This window comes from Pseudoliparis swirei, chromosome 10, assembly GCF_029220125.1.
Source record: "Pseudoliparis swirei isolate HS2019 ecotype Mariana Trench chromosome 10, NWPU_hadal_v1, whole genome shotgun sequence".
In the NCBI taxonomy this organism is placed as follows: domain Eukaryota; kingdom Metazoa; phylum Chordata; class Actinopteri; order Perciformes; family Liparidae; genus Pseudoliparis; species Pseudoliparis swirei.
This window is the reverse complement of record NC_079397.1, coordinates 12,594,573-12,612,710: the sequence shown is the minus strand read 5'-3', so window position 1 is coordinate 12,612,710 and position 18,138 is coordinate 12,594,573. Positions and strand designations below refer to the sequence as shown.

At 44.0% G+C, this 18,138-nt stretch overlaps 1 protein-coding gene across 1 annotated transcript; it reads right to left on the bottom strand.

Moving 5' to 3' along the window:
- Positions 1 to 401: 401 nt before the first annotated feature.
- On the bottom strand, positions 402 to 17,710 carry nampt1 (nicotinamide phosphoribosyltransferase 1). The gene is made up of 11 exons (XM_056425067.1): positions 17,572 to 17,710; positions 11,763 to 11,919; positions 10,169 to 10,272; positions 9,236 to 9,364; positions 6,444 to 6,602; positions 6,218 to 6,354; positions 4,451 to 4,676; positions 3,802 to 3,921; positions 3,575 to 3,715; positions 3,101 to 3,235; positions 402 to 2,861 (listed from the first exon to the last, which is right to left on the bottom strand). Exons 1-11 carry the CDS (start codon positions 17,623 to 17,625, stop codon positions 2,751 to 2,753), a joined length of 1,473 nt encoding a protein of 490 aa, XP_056281042.1. The 5' UTR covers positions 17,626 to 17,710; the 3' UTR covers positions 402 to 2,750.
- Positions 17,711 to 18,138: the final 428 nt, after the last annotated feature.

Here is an 18,138-nt window from a genome sequence, read left to right as displayed (position 1 = left end):
ATGTGGCCTCTGGTAATGGAGAGAATTCAGGAAGCAACTTCTGGATATACTGATCGAAATGCACTTTTAACTGCAACAGACATAATAACTTTACATTATGACAACCTGCACTATTAATAGGCTTCTAAAGGTTTTCATATATTGTCATTAAACACTGGTTACATTCCCCTTTCCAAGAAACTTCGACTCAAAAGTGTTAAATGTAATTTGTCTTTTACTTTGATGGTTTAGTCCGAGTAGATAGTCGTTTCCAAAGACTGGAATCTGAGAAAAATGTTAATTTATCACAATGGAGGCATTAGTGGATGATGACATATCGAGGTAACCAAACTTTAAAATAATGAGCAAGTGACATTTTTTTTAAATCAACCCAAAGCACAAGTAGGACAAATAAACAACCATTCCAAATTGACAGGGTGGCATCTTTAATCCATGTAATATTGACAATATAGCAAGTTATGCTAGTTAAAATATCAGTTGTGTTGGGAGAGGATTTGGGACAACCAACATATACATAAAACAACAATAACAGGAGAAGAAAAAAAAAATAGTATTCACAAACTGATTTTTATCCATAACAAACGAGACATTCACACACACAGAAGCTGTATGCTGCCAGTTCAGTCAAGCAGGTTTGGATATTCTTCCATTTGTACACTAAACGGTTGTTTTTACAGAAATAAATGAAGACGTTACCATCGCCTGTGGTCGCCCTCCTAACCGGCCTCGCCGCTTCCGTTCAAACTAGTTCTTGTATGTACGAGTGAGAAGGCAGTTTGGCCACATCGGGTGTAAATAAAGAGATTTACTGCAATTTCTGGAATTGTTTTCTCCCGTTATACAAAATAAGAGTTCTCTGAGGTAAGAACCGAGACCGTATCAAAACAGTAAAATCAGAGTTGTACTAAAATGCACCCCGTAATTGGAAATAAAATAACTGTATTGGTTGTGTAGTTTCTCCAGAAGTGGAGAACAAAATGGTATGACGAACGGTGACGGTAAATATAAAGTGGAACGATATAAAGAGTGCGACATTGTTGCGGCACACGATCAGCTGTGTTGTTGACCAGCTCGTCTGGTCGGGCGGGTTGGACCGGGCCAGAGGAGAGAAGCGAGCCGCAAAGCTCCCACGGCCCCTTCACTCCGAGATACTCAACACAGCATCACACCGGAGTGAGACCCCACCGAGATGCTCTGAATGGGAAGCCTCCAAAAAAGGCATCATCAGCAACATCCCCGGGCAAATCGTCATGACTCGAGATCTCCTTTCAAAATAAAAGGCCGGCAAATTAAAGGAAGTGTTCTCTATTCCACCCCATCAACAAGCATATTTGCATAAAGGAATACTACACAATGCTTTAAAACAAAAAGAGGAAAATCTCAGCACACGCACACACAACTACACAGATCCAAGGACACATACAGCAGAACCAACATTGAACATACATTTCAGGAGCCATATAATCTTTCATAAACAGTTAAATCATCTTCATTCCAGTGTTTCTTTAATTATGTATTTTTACATCAACTCTTGGTCTTTCCAGCAAAGACTGGTTTCCAGAGCAGTCGTCATCGTGAAGACCCAATACGATCCACTTTCACAAACGCTGGAGCAATACATGTATGAAAACGTTCTGAAACTCAAAGAAACGTGAAGAACTAAAACCCTTTGAGATAAATCCCTCCACATGGGCAGACTGGACCTTCAGGATGTGAATGCTCTGTGGCCAACATAAAGGCAAGTAGATGATCAGTAATATACCTTCAGAAATGCACCCAGAATATTTTATTTGGCGGGGTAACGGTACAAAATATCCAGGTAGTACTTGGTAGATGTTGGCTGTGTATCATTTGGGCCCAAACATCCGATTAAAAGCCAGAACATTGGGGCAAATTCATTCTTTCATCCTCCACAATTACAGTTTAACCGCTCTGGATCTTCTGTTTCCAAGTGAAAGCAACTTCTTAGCTTCTATAAGTCAGATGTTAGCAGTGCACCGTCATATACTATGATCATCATTTTATCCTTCACATAAGAGCAAGTAGATTCAGAAATGTAGTTTTTGTGTGTGTGTTTTTGTTGTTGAACACAGCTCTGTACATAATACAGGAGGCGTGGCCAGTGGTGTGGGGGTGTGGCTCTCTATCATCCCTCTCACTTCGACTCACCGTGCGTTCACTCCGCATGCGGCCGGCTCATTCACAATCATCTCATTTGCTTCTGTGTCGGCGTGGAAAAGTCTGCCGACGCATCGCCCGTCGGCAGCCAATCACATTCCAACGTTACAATAAGTCCCGCCTGTCAGTGCGACACGGGGCCGCGGCTCATGGGAGTGAACGCGCGGTTTATCTTCATATTCCCAACTCCTATCCCTCTACACGTCTGTCGTTTCTATTTCTTACTGTGTCTTTTGACACACTTTCTTTAGCCCCCCCCCCCTCCCTTCCTCACTCATGGGGCGCTCGCCTTTAAAATCAGTGGTATGAGAGTTTCCAGATTCCCCCCCCCCCTCTGTTGGAGAACCAACAACAGCGATTTGGAATTTGACGCCGATTCATGGATTCTAAGGGATTCTCAGGTTTTTAGGAACACTTTGGGGGATTCTCAAGCTTTGGAAGTGGAAATCTATTAGCGGTGCACGCCACATCCTGTTTTCTGAGGTGTGCGTCGGAGGCTAAAAAGGTGAAGGGTTGAGGGGGAGCGGCTTCGTTTTGGGGTTGGGGGCGGGGGGGGTTTAGTGCTGCTGCAATCAGTGCACTACTTCAATCTCACTCCCTATGAGCTGAGCATTGTCTCTGACTTCGTCGAATGTGTACGTCTTCACAATCTTCCCGTTGTGAAAGACTGTGTGCAGCAGGTCCTGGAGGGGAGGAGTAAAACAAGAGAGGGGGGGGGGGGGGAGAGAAGAAGCAGGTATACAGAATGAAAGGTGACACGTGAGGGAATGAGAGGGAGAGCAAAAGGAGGGGGAAACAGAAGATGTGAAGGTGAGAGGGGAAAAAAACCCCAGTGTTGGCGAGATTTATTTATTTGCGTTAAGACTCGAAAACATTGATGCGCACAAAAGTGTCTGTGTGCAACCGGAGGCATTGAACTCACCACGCCAAACTCCTCCAGGTCGCCCTTGCCCTCCTCCAGGGTGACAAAGTCACCACTCGGCGTCCGGTGCAGAGACAGGCGACCTTTCTTTGACCTCTTGTTGGGGTCGGCCACGGGGTCCTTGAACACATTCAACTGTTCAAGCCGGACAGGAAAGAAAACACGTTAAGTGGAGAGGGAATTTCACATTATAATAATAATAATAATCCATTTCATTCATATAGTGCTTTTTAAGATACTCAAATACACTTTACATGTTACATTAAGACACAGCTACGTGTCATAGGTCTCATTTCAAGGGAAAACAACACTTAACGCCAACAGCCAATGACACGGTACTCCTTGAAGAAAAAAGCAAACGTAAGCTCAATTTGTTTTATCCTTATAATCTTTCTTTTGTTACTCATTCTTACGGTTACACAATAAATGGTCAATGAAACTACAATAACTACACTCTCCCGTCTCAGTACTCACCCCCAGTCCATTGGTGACCACGTAGCTACATTTGAAGGTGCAGTTGAGCAGATCTCTGGTCAGTTTCTGAAGAAGAGCCCCTCCGGACCCGAAAGAAATGTTCTCAATGGACCACTTGTGTTGCTTCATGCCCTCGACTATCTGTGGGAAAGCACGCGCAGCAACATTACGCGAGGGATGCAACTTCCTGCTCTCCAAGCCCGGTGCATCATAACGCGCGTCTCTACCTCTTGCAGCGTGTTGATATCAACTCCGTCTCCTTGTATGACTCGGATGTAAGGAGGGAGAACCTTGAAGCCTTTGGAGTTCTCCACCGGTTGAAACTTCTTACCCAAGATCTCCAAAACCTGACGGAAGGAAAATAAGAGTACAGAGACGGGGGCGTTAGTTTCCCGGCTTGTTTTGAGATTCTAGTCCAGGGGTCAGGAACCTTTTTGACTGGGAGAGCCATAAAAGCCAAATATTTCCAAATATATTCATTGAGAGTCATATAGTATTTTTAACGTATAAAAAATGAAATATGTCATGCTTTTAATGCGACTTCTGGTGCTGCATGATGCTACGGGGGGGGGGGGGGTGCAGCTGCGCCGAGACGGAGAGCCGAGAAGTGTTAACGCGACACGTAGAGACAGAATGACATGCTGCTGTGTAGACGATCAATAACAGACGTTTAGTTTAATAAAAGAACAAAGACGTCTTTAAGAAAAGGACCTTAAATTACTTCTGCTATAGAGAAAATTACAGGGGGGCGGGCGGAGATATATTTTTTTTCAAACTAAAAATTGTCTGGGAGCCATATGCCGTCACCGGAAGAGCCATAGGTTCCCGACCCCTGCTCTAGTCTAAGGGCGAGGCGAGCTGCCCACGGGGCCGCACCTTCAGGACTGTATCAAGAGGGTTCCCCGAGTCTGGCCGGACCAACAGCGGGGCGTTGGCACTGCGCGCCACGATCAGCGACCGAAGGTCTTCTCCCCAGATCTTCTCACAGGCGTTGTAGATGTCGTAGCTGTCGCTGACGATGGATACCGGCACGTTGGGAAACTGCTTGATGATGTGCTCAAAGGCATCTTTTTCATGGTCCTTCCCCCACGCTGTGATCGTGCTGCAGAGAGAACAGCAGATCCAGCCTTATTCTTTGTAATTATTCGTCAAAAACGTTTAAACAAAGATTCACAGACGGCTTCTTCAGCAAGAAGCAATTGTGCAAGAAATTAAAGATAGAAGAAAATGTATCTCTGTTTGGAAGCAAAAATATTAAGAGAAGGAAAAGCACATTAAAAAAAAGGTAAAAATGTCATTATAAAACAAAAACTAAAAGAAACTAAAGACAGTCACTGGGCTCTCTGCAAAGGATAATACCACAGATCAGCCAGAAGAGGGCAGTGCACTCAATGAAGCCAGTGCTGGGCGGTTGTAGCTACCCAAGATACCAGATTTTTTAAAGGAACTATATATTTAAAAAAACTTAACCAGTTAAATCCGGCACTGAAGACAGTTTCTGTAATATGTGTGGAGGTTATGAGGTATCTGGAATTACAACAGAAGGGCCTCAAACTTGTTTGTTGTTATATTTTTTTTAAGTAGCTTCCGTCTTCCATGTAAAACATTTTTTTGGTAAATCTCAGGTGTTAATTTACATTTTTGCAGCCATATTTGTACTTTACTAAGTACTTTACTTCTCTTCACAGGGCATTTCCAACACATTGAGCATTCACACTAAACAATGGAGAACAACGTTTGTAAAGAATCAAAGTGGAATTTCACTGTGACTCCTCCCCCTGGGGCAGCAACCAAGCTGACTTTAGGAGGGGGCCATTACATAACGGTTACCACAGCAACTTCTGCGACCATCACACAATGCACTGGTGCAAGGAAGAATAGTGCACTGAAGCAGCAGTAACTACCCCGGTGGCTAGGAAGAAGCGACTGCGTGCATGGGAGCGAAAGCGCGCGTGTGTGTGTGTGTGTGCGAGTGTGTGTGTGATGGTGTGTGTGATGGTGTGTGTGCAGGATAAATGGATCAGAGCCATAAAACAACACCAGAGACATGTGAGAGGGTAGCAACCAAACAAAACAGTCACCTCCAGCCAAACACAAACCAAGTGAGGATGATGAACCAGATAATGAGTGTGAGGGCGATCAGATTATAATCAGGGAAGCAAATTAACACCAAACTCAGCCAAATGATGAGAACTTTTTCACATTCCATCAACAGCTTTGGCAGATAACCCACAGTTTTTTAAAAAGTGTTTCTAATTCGAAAATAAATGTAGCTCGTGCGTGAAGAGGTTTGCTCCCGGACCTGGCTCTGACTCAGAACGTGGCCTCTCACCAGAGATGTATGGAGCCGAGACGTGCCCACCGTGCCCCTGTGCCTTCTGGGTATATGAGAGTACGCAGCTTGAGCTAAATCATTGGCATTGTTCACAGGAATTTAGCAACCTCCAGAGGCTAGATGTTCTGCATAAAAGAACCTCGCATCACCCATGATAACTTATTTTGTATACACGTTTGGTCATTTAAGTGAGTGTTAAACTATTGCCCTGCACCACAGTGGAAAAGGCAGGAAACACTGAGGACCTCAGAAACACCTGGAATGAAGTGTGTGTGTGTGTGTGTGTGTGTGTGTGTGTGTGTGTGTACCTGTGTTCTGCAGCAGGCACTGAGAAGCCTGGCACAGGGTCTTTGGTGCCGTAGTACTTCTTAATGACTCCGATGCCGGCAACCGTGTCTGTGCCCTTGAAGTTGACCAGATGGGCGGAGGCCCCGATGCCTGCAGTCTGCAAATAGGAGGGGGGGGGGGGGGGTGTAAAAGTAAGCATGTGACTTCACCTTAACACCATCTACTGTATTGGATATATAGGTATACCTCTTGTGAGGAGACGCCCCTGTAGCCAAAGTCATGTAGTTTATATGAGAGTCCCTCCAAGTTCCCGGAGGTCTCCATGAGGTACTTGGCGAGGATCTTCTTCTGCTCCCTGGAGTTGGTTGCCACGGTGATGGGGTACCAGACCTGAACCAGAATGGTCTGATGGAGGGAGGAAAGTGTTTTTTTCTTTTCAGGCTATCACAATATTTTATTTCAACGGTTAATTTCTTCTAATTTCCCACGTGTACCTTGTTTTCAAAGCTTATTAGAACAAGAAAATCAATGATAACATCGAGTCCAAGTCAAACCAGAACATCACTGAACAGACCAAAGAAGTTTCAGTCCAATAATCCTGCTTTCCCAGTATTCAACTGGTATTAAAACCCAAAACCCAACATGTTCATTGCTAAATCAGAAAAGGGAAACATACATTTCTCGATGTCTCATGTCAACTCCGGACCAGAACCACAGATTTTAATATCCAAACAAGTGGCTTATCTGTACTCACCTCCTGGGAAATTTCATGAACACGCACTTTATTCTATCATGAGTGTGCAATATGCGTGTGTGCGTGCGTGTACATATATACAAATAAACCGTATGATAAGGGTAGATTACATGTTACATCACTATCATGCAAAATCAATCCAATACTGTGAACACCGGATCACACGACGACATGAAGCCGATACTCTTACACAATTACATGGAGTGTTTGCGACATTTCATGACTTAGCTGTGACTCTCCAGTTCCGTACACGTGTCAAACCAGAGCGCAAGCACAGCAAACATGTCTGCACACTGGATGTAAAGCCGTCCTTCCTCCTACACTTCCAGTCCCTCACTTGACTTTGCAGTTCTTCTTTTCACCCAATAACCCTGAGCAAGCACACGCAACCTCAGACTAGTCACAATATAAAGCATAATGTGGACTCATGTGACACACACACACACACACACACACACAGAACAAAATGGAGGGAGATAAAGAAGGCAAGGGGGGAGTGTGTGTGTGTGTGTGTGTGTGTGTGTGTGACTGTGCTCTTGGCTGTGTGTGACCTATTCCCCTGTCATTGGTGTCCGTGTCACTATAGTAGAGCGTATGTGTATCAAGTTATAGATCCCAATCTAGTCAACGATCAGGAAACACTGGGCTTGAAAAACCTGCTACAGATTCATACCTCAAGACAAATGTTCCTTTGTACAATATTTCAAAAGCTTATTTTCTTCTCTTTTTTTCATGAATGGATCAAAACCAAAGGCAGCTCGTCGTTTCTGTTTTACGATCTTCCGGGTAATCGCGGCATTGGCCAGAGGTCAAACGCTGTATTTATGACCGGCGCTGACATGATGAAGAAGAGTGAAGAGGAGTGAGGAGAGCAGTTAGCGAGAGGGAGACGGAAAAGAGAGAGCGATTGCTCGCGGTAAACAAATTTAATTCTGCCGAGTCACTGAGGACAGTCTGTTCATGCGGCATTAAGTTCATGTGATCTCCTTCATCTCGGAGAGGGAGGGGAGGGGGGGGGGGCGGCTCACACACTACATTAGCTCATGTCATAAAGGCATAAAGCCGAGCGAGAAACCAGTCCGCCTGCACCAGAGCCCAAAAAAATCCATTTCTCTTCCAGGCTAACCCGTAACGTTTGGCAGTTTTAAACACGCTTTGACACGACAGACAATCACAGGGGATTATGTTCACTGATGTCACCTGATCACTGCACCACCCCCACACGATGAGGAAAGGCGTGGTTTGTCTTATAAGAGGAGAAAATGAAGGCCGCTCTTGTGCCCGTGCAGTTAATATGAAACGTTTGGAAACAAAAATACAAACTGGGACCTGATGCTAAAATATTCTGAAGTGCAAAAGCAGTCAGGCTTTCAACAGTCTCTACATCTTCCGCCAGAGACTGAAAACACACCTTTTCCGACTATATCTGGATTAAAACACAAATTTGCACGTCAGTGGCACTTAAATAGCTCTTATTGTGGTACTTTTGAAGTTCGACTATGTTGAGGAAATGTTACTTCCTGTATTCTTGTTGTTCTTAGTTTATACTCTAGGTTGAAATGCACTTATTCTAAGTCGCTTTGGATAAAAGCGTCTGCTAAATGACATGTAATGTAATGTAACTGCACTGAAGCAGCCACTGTACAAAAAGACAAAGAAAGATGGCTTGAAACTCATCGCCCTTCCTCTCTGACCAGTGTTAAAAAAAATACAATTATTTAGTCGACACCGAACAGGGATTAACTTTTGACCCGACTCTCTCTCTTGTTCTCTTCCGCCAATCCGTACGAATGACTTTTCTACAGTTGAAGTACATCTCTGAGTCGTGATTACGCAATAACCCCCGACAGGGCGGTAACTCTGGGAGATTTAAGGAGATAAGAGGCGTCGTTCGGAGTGCTGCCAAGCCAAACAGTTAATGGCTTTTTATAAAACTGTTTACACTGCATTGTAATAAAAGAGGGCATATATGTTGCCAGTATATTTTGCAATCAGTAATCAACCTAAAGCTAGCCATTAAAACTTTAAAACCGGAAGCCTTATGGGAGGCCATATGGGGGAGACATTTACAATCACTTTCAACTTTACAAAGTTACTCCAGAGATGAAGTACATTTTGAAGCAGCTGAGGCCACAGTATGTTCTCATATTCCTGTGTGGTTCCAGCTAAAAAACACTCACCGCAATTCAACCCAAAGCATTTTTTTAGTTCGACCCCACCCAGGACCCACAATAATTGACCCGCCATCCATTCTGGGCCCAGAGAATAAACAAATCAAACCTACCTCCACCCAGTTGGTGAGCCAGTAGCATTCAGGGTCGGTGCTCTCCACTGTGAACAGAACATTGCCTCGAGGAATGACACTCCCCTCTGGCACCGCCTTGATTTCAATAGGCAGGTGTCCATTGTATTTCTGCAAACACACACACACACACAATATCCCACTCAGAATCAGAGTCACCCTGTGGCAGCTGTTTCTCCTGGGCTTGGACAGACTGCGTGGCCTGAAACATGGAGAGTGACACTGGAGGCGATTGAGTTCCTGGTGAGATTTGACCTTGAAAAAGCAGATTTTACAGACAGAAATCCTGCATTTTCATAACTAGTCTGAGGTAAATAAGTGTCGCCTTTTCATCCTGAATAATGGGCAATGGATGCAAAAAAAAAGTATCTACAAGTAGCCGAGCATAGGTATGGATAAAACTGTCGAGCGTGAACACGTGTATGCTTGGTGTGTGTGCCTTGTGTGTGTGTGTAGTTTATAAAGTGGATGATCAACGTGACACAAGCCATTTGCGAAAAACACGACTTCCAGCTCGAGAGCTCATTCAGCAAAGTGGTAGGAGATGGAGCGGGGAAAACTGATTAAAAAAAAAAGAATAGTTTATTAACACGTCTCCTCGCTTGAGAATACTTCAGTGAAAGGCGCTGTGCTCTCTCCAAGGTGCTGAAACAGCAGCTCTCAATAACCGGAACTAATGTATGCACATTTTCTTGGATATAGAACATGACTGCGATTCATTTTTAGCTGCTGAAACGGTCTATTATCTCATGATAGTTACTAGTTAAGACGCCATCTCCTCCCATTGAAAACCACCGGCACCTGTGAGTATCTAAATACACTCTATGAACATTGTCTCTCTAACCTGAAGGGAGTTTTGTACAACTGCCAAGTATCACCCTGAATATATATATATATATATACATTTCAAAATACCTCCAAAATGTAAGTCCACCCCTTCTCGTTGAAAACGTCATCCTGGAAGTGTTCTCTGTATACCTCCTTCGCCTCCTGGATCTTCTCTGGGGTCACTACCTTTCCTAGAGGGGATAAAGGGAAAAGGAAAGAAGGAGCACACAAAGTCACTACTAGTAAAGTAAAGTGCATAAGCGTCTGTAAAGCCACACATTGCAAGTGTTGTAATGGTTTGTACAGTTCAGATTGTGTGTGATTTAACACAAATGAGATATATACCGTGTTAATATGTGAGATTTAAGCTGTCACCCTTTGATCAGAGCCAGGCTAGCTGTTTCCCTCCGTTTCCAGTCTTTGTGCTAAGCTAAGCTAACTGCCTGCTGGCTCCATCTTTGTTTTCTTTCTTTGTTTATCACTGAAATACTTTCCACTTTGGGAGAATGACTGAAAGACCGTGTCCATGTGAACCAATAAACCTCCTGATAGTGAGGTCTCTTTTTAAACCTCACACGCCGAGTGCCTGCTTTCACGAGGTCTCTTCCTTTATCCAAGACAATTGCGTTCACGTTTCCCGCTGCACCTCTCCCACAACGAAAGTAGAGTCGAGTAGAGAAAGATTTTTTTTTAAAGACTCATGACGCACACTTTTATAAGCTCGGGATCAAGGATGCATCTCTAATAGTCGGGCTAATCATTGAGCGCTGACGGACGCTGGGTGCAGACAGCTGGTCTTTCTCCCTCATACGGAGAAGGAGCAGCTGTGCTTTTGTCTTCTCTCTCCCTCTCTTTTCGCCCTGGCTCCCTCTCTCCCCCGCACCTCTGCGATCGCACCATGAAATCCTCTTAAGAGACGGGAGGGAGGTGCATTCCGTCTTTCTCTCGACTCCCTCTCTTTCCGCCTCTCTCGCTCTCTCCCCCGTGCCCCCCAGGATCACACGGGCGAACTCAAACATTCACCTATACAAACTTGAGTTAATAGGAGCATGGAAGTTGACCGCATTACACTTTGCCTCATCTCGGCCTCTTCTCACTTACTTCTTTTTTCAATCTTCTTAACCTGCTGGCTTTGTGTTATTCTCTGCACACGTCTAATCAATGCGAAGCACATTGTAATCTCCTGTTTTTTTCTTCTTCTTTAAGTCAGTCAAAGGACTGTCGCTTCTGGCCACATTAAAAAAGAAGACGCAGCTGCCCTGCTAAAGCCTCCTTTCATAATTGCAGTGAATCGTGAGCCCGCTCCAAGCATGCAGCGCTGCGGCCGACCCTGCACCACTGTGACCTTGATCTGGAGGGGGGAGGGCAAAAAGATAAAATGCTCCGACGGGGAACAATAACTCGTCACTGGTCAGCTCCCACACAATGTTGGTGAGAGCATCAAGTGTACAGTTCACTTGAATAAATGAAACGCCTGGGTTATGTTACGCATATTTAAATCGGTTACGGTGACTTGGAACATATTCGTAACAGAGGTGGAGGCTTCATAGGATAGAAACCTGCAGTCATCAAGTCCGTTCGTGTTTTAAGCTCCTCCTGGTTTGGAGGCGTCGTGCCGAAGGGAACTTTCGATTCATTGCGCACACAATTCATAACGCGGGTCGCTCGAGTCGGGACTTACCTTTCAGGTACTTGTTGAGGATGTACTGGAGGCCGTAGAAGACGGTCTTGTCATATTTGACTTTTCTGCTTTTGGTGGAATCGGTCCTCCTCTCGCGGCACTCGAAGTACGAGTACACTTTACTCGTGTTGGGGGGGTACTGTTTGTAATGCGTTACCTGCGGAGACGGAGCAAACGCGAGACATGGTGAACATGTAAAAATGATGGAGATGAGTACTGACAGAAGAACATGGGACACACACACACACACACACACGCAGGATAGGCTGCCATGTGAAGATTTAGCAAGACCCTCTTTTAAAATGTCCATGTGTAGAAGTGTTGGCAAGAGGCCAACGCTGCCCTGAAACGACAACAACTAACACCGTACACAACTTTGAGCAGCATCGCAAATGAGCACATTTTATGTCTTACAGGTTGTTGTTATTTTTACCCTTCCTACACACATACGCACGTGCAAGATGAAGTTACTCCCTGGACTAATATGCACGTCAGAGTCAGGTCTTGCGAAATCTCGGCATTGCGAAACCGTAGTTTGGAAGTTTCACAGAGTATTGTGGCGAATACTGGATGGATAATGGAACTGACGAACCCTTTTATTTAAACGCGGAAACGCCTCAAAGATTAAAGTCTAGTTTTGCGTATGCCAGATAAAATGCAAATTGAGTCCACACGTCTGAACACGGGCACAGAATTTGCGGACGAAAATGCAACAAAACATATTCAGGCAAATTAAATTGCAATGCTTGGAAATGGAAAGAGTGCAAATTGACAAGCTCACTTCCCACGGACACTCTTGAGAACTATTCAACAACAACTCAAAGATTACAAAGCTGCCAGTGTGGTGAATATCTTGATTCGAATAAACATTCCAGTTCAACAATAAACCCATTAATAAATCTCGTTAGACCAAATAATACAGTGCTACAATGTCATAATCGGGGTGAACACATAAACGCACGCTCTCCCTTATTCTATATTAATCAGAAAGCAACAATTTCAGTGCGCTTCCACCTTCTAGTGATCTTCTTATCTACGGTAAACGGACTGATCCCTGAAACATGTGATAGCTAAAATCAAATCTGTGGGATCACGACTGCGTCAGACGTGCCCAGGCGTGTTTCTCACACTCACGGACAAAACTGTTTTAGAGGAACTATATCTTTAACCCTTGTGTTGCCTTCGGGTCAATTTGACCCGATTCAATGTTTAACCCTCCTGTTACCTTTATATTTACTAACATATTTTACCCTTGAGGTCAATATGACCCCAGCTATTAAAATCTCCAGAAAATTATTAGAATTAATATTGTTTTCCAAGTTTAAGTGTGAGGTACTTTATGTTTGTTTGTTGACTCCCGAAAGAACACCGACATTAAACATTGAATCGGGTCAAATTGACCCGAAGGCGACAGGAGGGTTAAATATTGAATCGGGTCAAAATGACCCGAAGGCAACACAAGGGTTAAGATAGAAACATGCAACAACAACAACAAAATTATATTTTCTTTGAGCCTGATCTGCTTTCAATATCCAGACACAATGGAGATTTTAATGTTTAATGGCGATACATTTACAACCGCAGGAGTCCAGAGGCGTCAAGGGTTCGACCGTGTTGGTGGAAGCTGCACTCACTGAATATCAGATGGCAGAAGATCGAGCGATTGCCTTCAGGGAATTTCCGCGCCAAAATTTGACCCGGCCAGGTGTAAAGTCTTTTTAAGCTGAAATGACGAAAATGTATCCTTAAAAGGATTTATTCTTCCAAGAAGAGGCTCAGTTGCACAGAGCCACAATGCGCCGAAGATCGAATATCACACGGCGTTATAAAAAAACTTTTACAGAGGTCGGGGCTGATAAGTACTTAGTTACCAGCGTTGTTACAAGACATATAGATACATAAATGTATCCTGCAAGGAGGGCGTGGTTAGCGTCCTCGCACGCTAATCGGTGTGACATTTAAGAACAAGTCCTATATTCATAAAAGTCATTTAAATATTATTTAGGCATTTTGTATGAGGAGAAAAGAAGGTCATCAATTCAATTCAGTTTATTTGTATAGCCCAATTTCAGAGTGCTTTACAATCTGTACATATAGACATCGCCGTCCCAAAACCTCACATCGGATCAGGAAAAACTCCCAACATGTCCTATCTTTTGAATACAACCTAGGTGTAAATAAAATACATAAAGTTTATGTTGGAGCCACAGATATAAACCTGTGTATATGGTCTAGCATTATGCATGAAGGGGTACAAAGCAACCCCTTGCTCTTCAGCTTGGGAAGAAGACATAAATGTCAATGACCTACTCAGTTTCTTTGGCCCTTGTGTCTGACCTTTAGAGGACTCAAAATAGAGTCAAGGACACACACAACTTGACACTCGGCCACGTTTGCGCGTGTACACATTCACTGGTCCACATGCTGAAGTCTACACACAAACAATTTCCCATCGCAAAACACGGAACGGTCTAGTTTGCAAGGCACAGGCACTCGGCAGACCTTGTTGTGTATTATCTAATGCCGTTATTCACATATTCACCAACATATAACGCCATGTAATAATAAAATGGAAACTGAGGGATTATAAATCATACGGATGACGTAGCCAGAGAAATGTCACGTGACATAAATGTGGACTAATGCCAACGAACGTGTGTTGCTGTTTTCTTCCACGGCGATGCAGGAACAACTAGAACGGGCACTCGGTAGAGCGCATACCTTCGCATATCACAAGATTGGGCATTGAATTATGAACATGTTGGCATTAGTTGCATGCCAATTGGATAAAAATTGACCGCGCTATGGTAAAAAGAAGATTTTGACCTTTCCATGACCTTGACCTTTGACCAGATTGATCCCAAAATCTAATCGGATAATAAGCAATCATCCCACCAAATTTCATGCGATTCAAGAAGATTTTTACCTTTTCATGACCGTGACCTTTGACCCGATCGATCCCAAAATCTAATCAAATGGTCCCCGGATAATAACCAATCAACCCACCAAATTTCATGCGATTCGGTTTTAAACTTTTTTTGTTATGCGAATAACACGCATACAAATAAATAAATTAATAAATACACGGCGATCAAAAAATAACCTGCCGCATTTTCAATGCGAAGGTAATGAGACGCTGCACTGTGCGACTCCCCAGTTCCAATATTCACAGCAACAATAAACGTGCGCACGGGTATGCGTGCGTTTCCAAACAATAGGCAAGCTTGGCTTTGTAGCCAAAACACAAAAACGCCTTCTGTCCCTCTCTACAAATGGCATCGCAGTCATGCACAGACAACGTGCTGTATACAATCAGACCCTTTCAGAGGAAACAAGGCGCACCCACGTGGGAAACACAGGTGTTGTCAATTGAGCACATGATGGGAACTCAGGTGCTCAGACAGCTGGCCCGAGATGACTGACTGGTAGAGTACGGTTTAGTTTGACGTCAGCCTGGTATGAACACACAGGCGCTCGGAAACAAACGGAACAGGACATTTGATCAGAACCGCCCGAACCCCCGTTTTGACACTTAATTAATTTGACACGACCAGAAACTAAAGTTTTTTCACCAATGTTCTGCTTTAGATTCGCGTCTCTCCTTAAGTGCTATGAAAGCAATTGATGGATATTTTAAAAAAGCGATGCTGGACCTTCCAAATTCCTTGAAAGGAAAAACATGTTTTGATGAATTATTGTTCTTTAAATTGCTTTTGGTTGTAAGATTGTGACTGACTACTCCAGATGGAGTTAACGGTTAAGTCTCTTCCGAAGCCAACCTCTCAAGACTAATCAGCAACCTTGAAATCATTTCTACAAGTGGAGATAAGCTTTAAATAGATCTGAGAAATCATGAAAATGAAACCAAAACAAGACATTTCCAAGAAATGGAAACAGTATCCCGTTTTGGTTTCGTCCAAGTAAATATCCTGGAATTAAAGTCCAGGTAACACAAATATGTATTACCCTTCTCATCGCAACAATATTCATCGACACTGAATAATTTATTTTATAAATCTAAAAGAGCTACATCTTAGTAAAATAAAGTCAAATGATATCTTAAATGTGCAAGGACATCTAAGGGGAAAGCAATCTCCACTACATGATAAAGCACCAGTCTTAAATGATAGACCTTGGGAAAAGACCTCTGATCAAAACTTCACACATTTTGTGAGCCTGGCTGAGAATCAAAAAGAGTGCATTACAGGTTCATTACAATGTACTTCTTCATTACTCTGAGAGATGTATTAAAGAAAATAAAGCATTCTTCTAAATGTAACCCAGTTTGAGCTTTCGATACAGTAAACAAATACATGTTTGTGTACACTGACCAAGTAATAGTATTACCAGGACATGTAATTAATACAACTATTAGTAGTAATGAGTGTGCTGTTCATGATCACAACAGAAGAGGTGTCAGGCATTTTGGATAGATGCATTTTAAAATGATGTCTGGAAGCACAACCTATTAGCAGGGTTCATACACATTTTGATCGATGGATTTCCATGACTTTAACCCGAATTTCCAACATGAAAAATGTAGAAAATATTGCGTATTGAGAGCGTACGCCGGCTTATATTTTGAGCGTCTTTCTTTAAAAATCATATTAATTATTTCAAACTCGGCGTAAATGAACATGCGATTACAACAGATTTCCATGACTTTTCCAAAACTTTTATTATTTAATTTTTTCCCATGACTTTTCCAGGCCTGGAAGTGACCATTTTAAAATTCCATGACCCTAAGAACCCTGTATTCGTTTTTCTGGACCTTTGAGGACGTGCACAACGATCACACCACTCCTTGTAACAATCATGGTTCATAGATAACAATGTAATTGATCGTTCTGAACCTTCTTTAGTTTTAATATGCGTCTCGTGTTGTGTGTCCTTCAAACTCAACCTCTGCTGGTGTCCCTAACTCCCCTTCAGCGTCCATCAACACCATCGCCGATGGCGATCACATGACTGCTGTGCGTGGCAACTGGCCTGGCAAGGTTCCCCCGGCAACCACTTGCTACGTGCGATTTCTGCAAGTGCATTTGTTCCCGGCTTTCATTGTCGGCGAGCAGGACGTCTCATTGCACTTCGACGCCACCCCGATATGTGCCAGCGATGCTTTGAAAGCAGACTGTTAAAATGTCGCCTCAAAGGCACCAGGCGTCTCAAGTATCACGGCGTTTAACTCCGTTACCCCGGCAAGCTAGCGGTGTCACGGGAGGCTAAATAACCCCGAAGTGACGTGCACGCGGACTCTCTCGACTTTCAGTTTTGATTACCCGAAAGTGAGGCATTGCTAGTCACACGCTGGCTACCATTGCTCCCGGCTGGGCTCTTGAATGATATGCAGGCCAACACTTGCTAGCCAGCCGCTAATATTATTTAATATTAATAATGATATATCTATTTTTTAAATACATATATCAATCCCTTTGCGCTCACTATGAGCTCCGAGGCTAGCTAATACAGCTAACTTCATACCACTACGAGGAGCAAAGCCGATGGCGAACTGCAACAACCAACGATGTTAGAGAGCTAACGCTAAACGTTGAGGGACGTTAGCTTAAAGGGGGAGGGGGCTTTTTTAATGCGGTACCCTCTGCTGAACCGGCCCTCTCCTCCTCTTCCTCCTCTTCCTCCTGGCTATTCGGCCTGCTGTGAGCCGACATAGACCCGCCACAGAGAGCAGTTGGACGGCCTTGGGACTGGTGATGAAACCACCTTGACTTCATACGCTTTCCTCCATCAGCCGCTCCCCCCCCCCGGCCTCCTCCCCCGTCTGAAACCTCCATGAGTGCGGTAACGTTACCTTGTATGAATCGGTCGCGAGCAGTATGTTGAAGTCGCTGTCTCTGTGCTCCATCTTTACCCCCGTTGGTTTTGAGTCGCAGCTGTCAGTGGGTTGCGTGCGTCGCTGCCGAGGACTCCCGCCTGGTAGTGGAGCTGTGCGTTGGGGGAAGGAGGAGAAAGGGAAGGACGACCGGAGGGAAGGGGCGGGCGGGCTGTGACGTCACAAAAGGTCCGGCTTTCCTCGGCTATATTCGGTTTTATTCGGGCAGCCCAGCCAACCCAGTTTAACCAAAGACTGTCTGTAAGTCATGATGACCACTCAACCATGAAAGCGAGACATCCAAGGGTCCACGCGATTATTTTTTATATCATCCAGTCATAAAAAGCACATCATTTGAAACATTATTTCTAACAACTTTCTAATTGTGTGCCACCAGATGGGATTTTGTGGTACAAGTGAGAACATAACATCAGCCAAGTAGCTAATTCAAAGTTAATGCCGTGAGAAAAGTAGAGCGTGAATTTGAGCACTTCTCTTGAGTCATTCTCATGTGCAGTGTTCACACTCAGCAGAAGGGGGCAGTGT

Coding starts and splice junctions, on each gene's coding strand:
- nampt1 (XM_056425067.1), bottom strand. CDS start 17,625: ATGGAGCACAGAGACAGCGACTTCAACATACTGCTCGCGACCGATTCA. Junction 10,273..11,762: donor CCTCAACAAGTACCTGAAAG/GTAAGTCCCGAC, acceptor TATCCCCTCTAG/GAAAGGTAGTGACCCCAGAG. Junction 9,365..10,168: donor GGTGGACTTACATTTTGGAG/GTATTTTGAAAT, acceptor GTGTGTTTGCAG/AAATACAATGGACACCTGCC.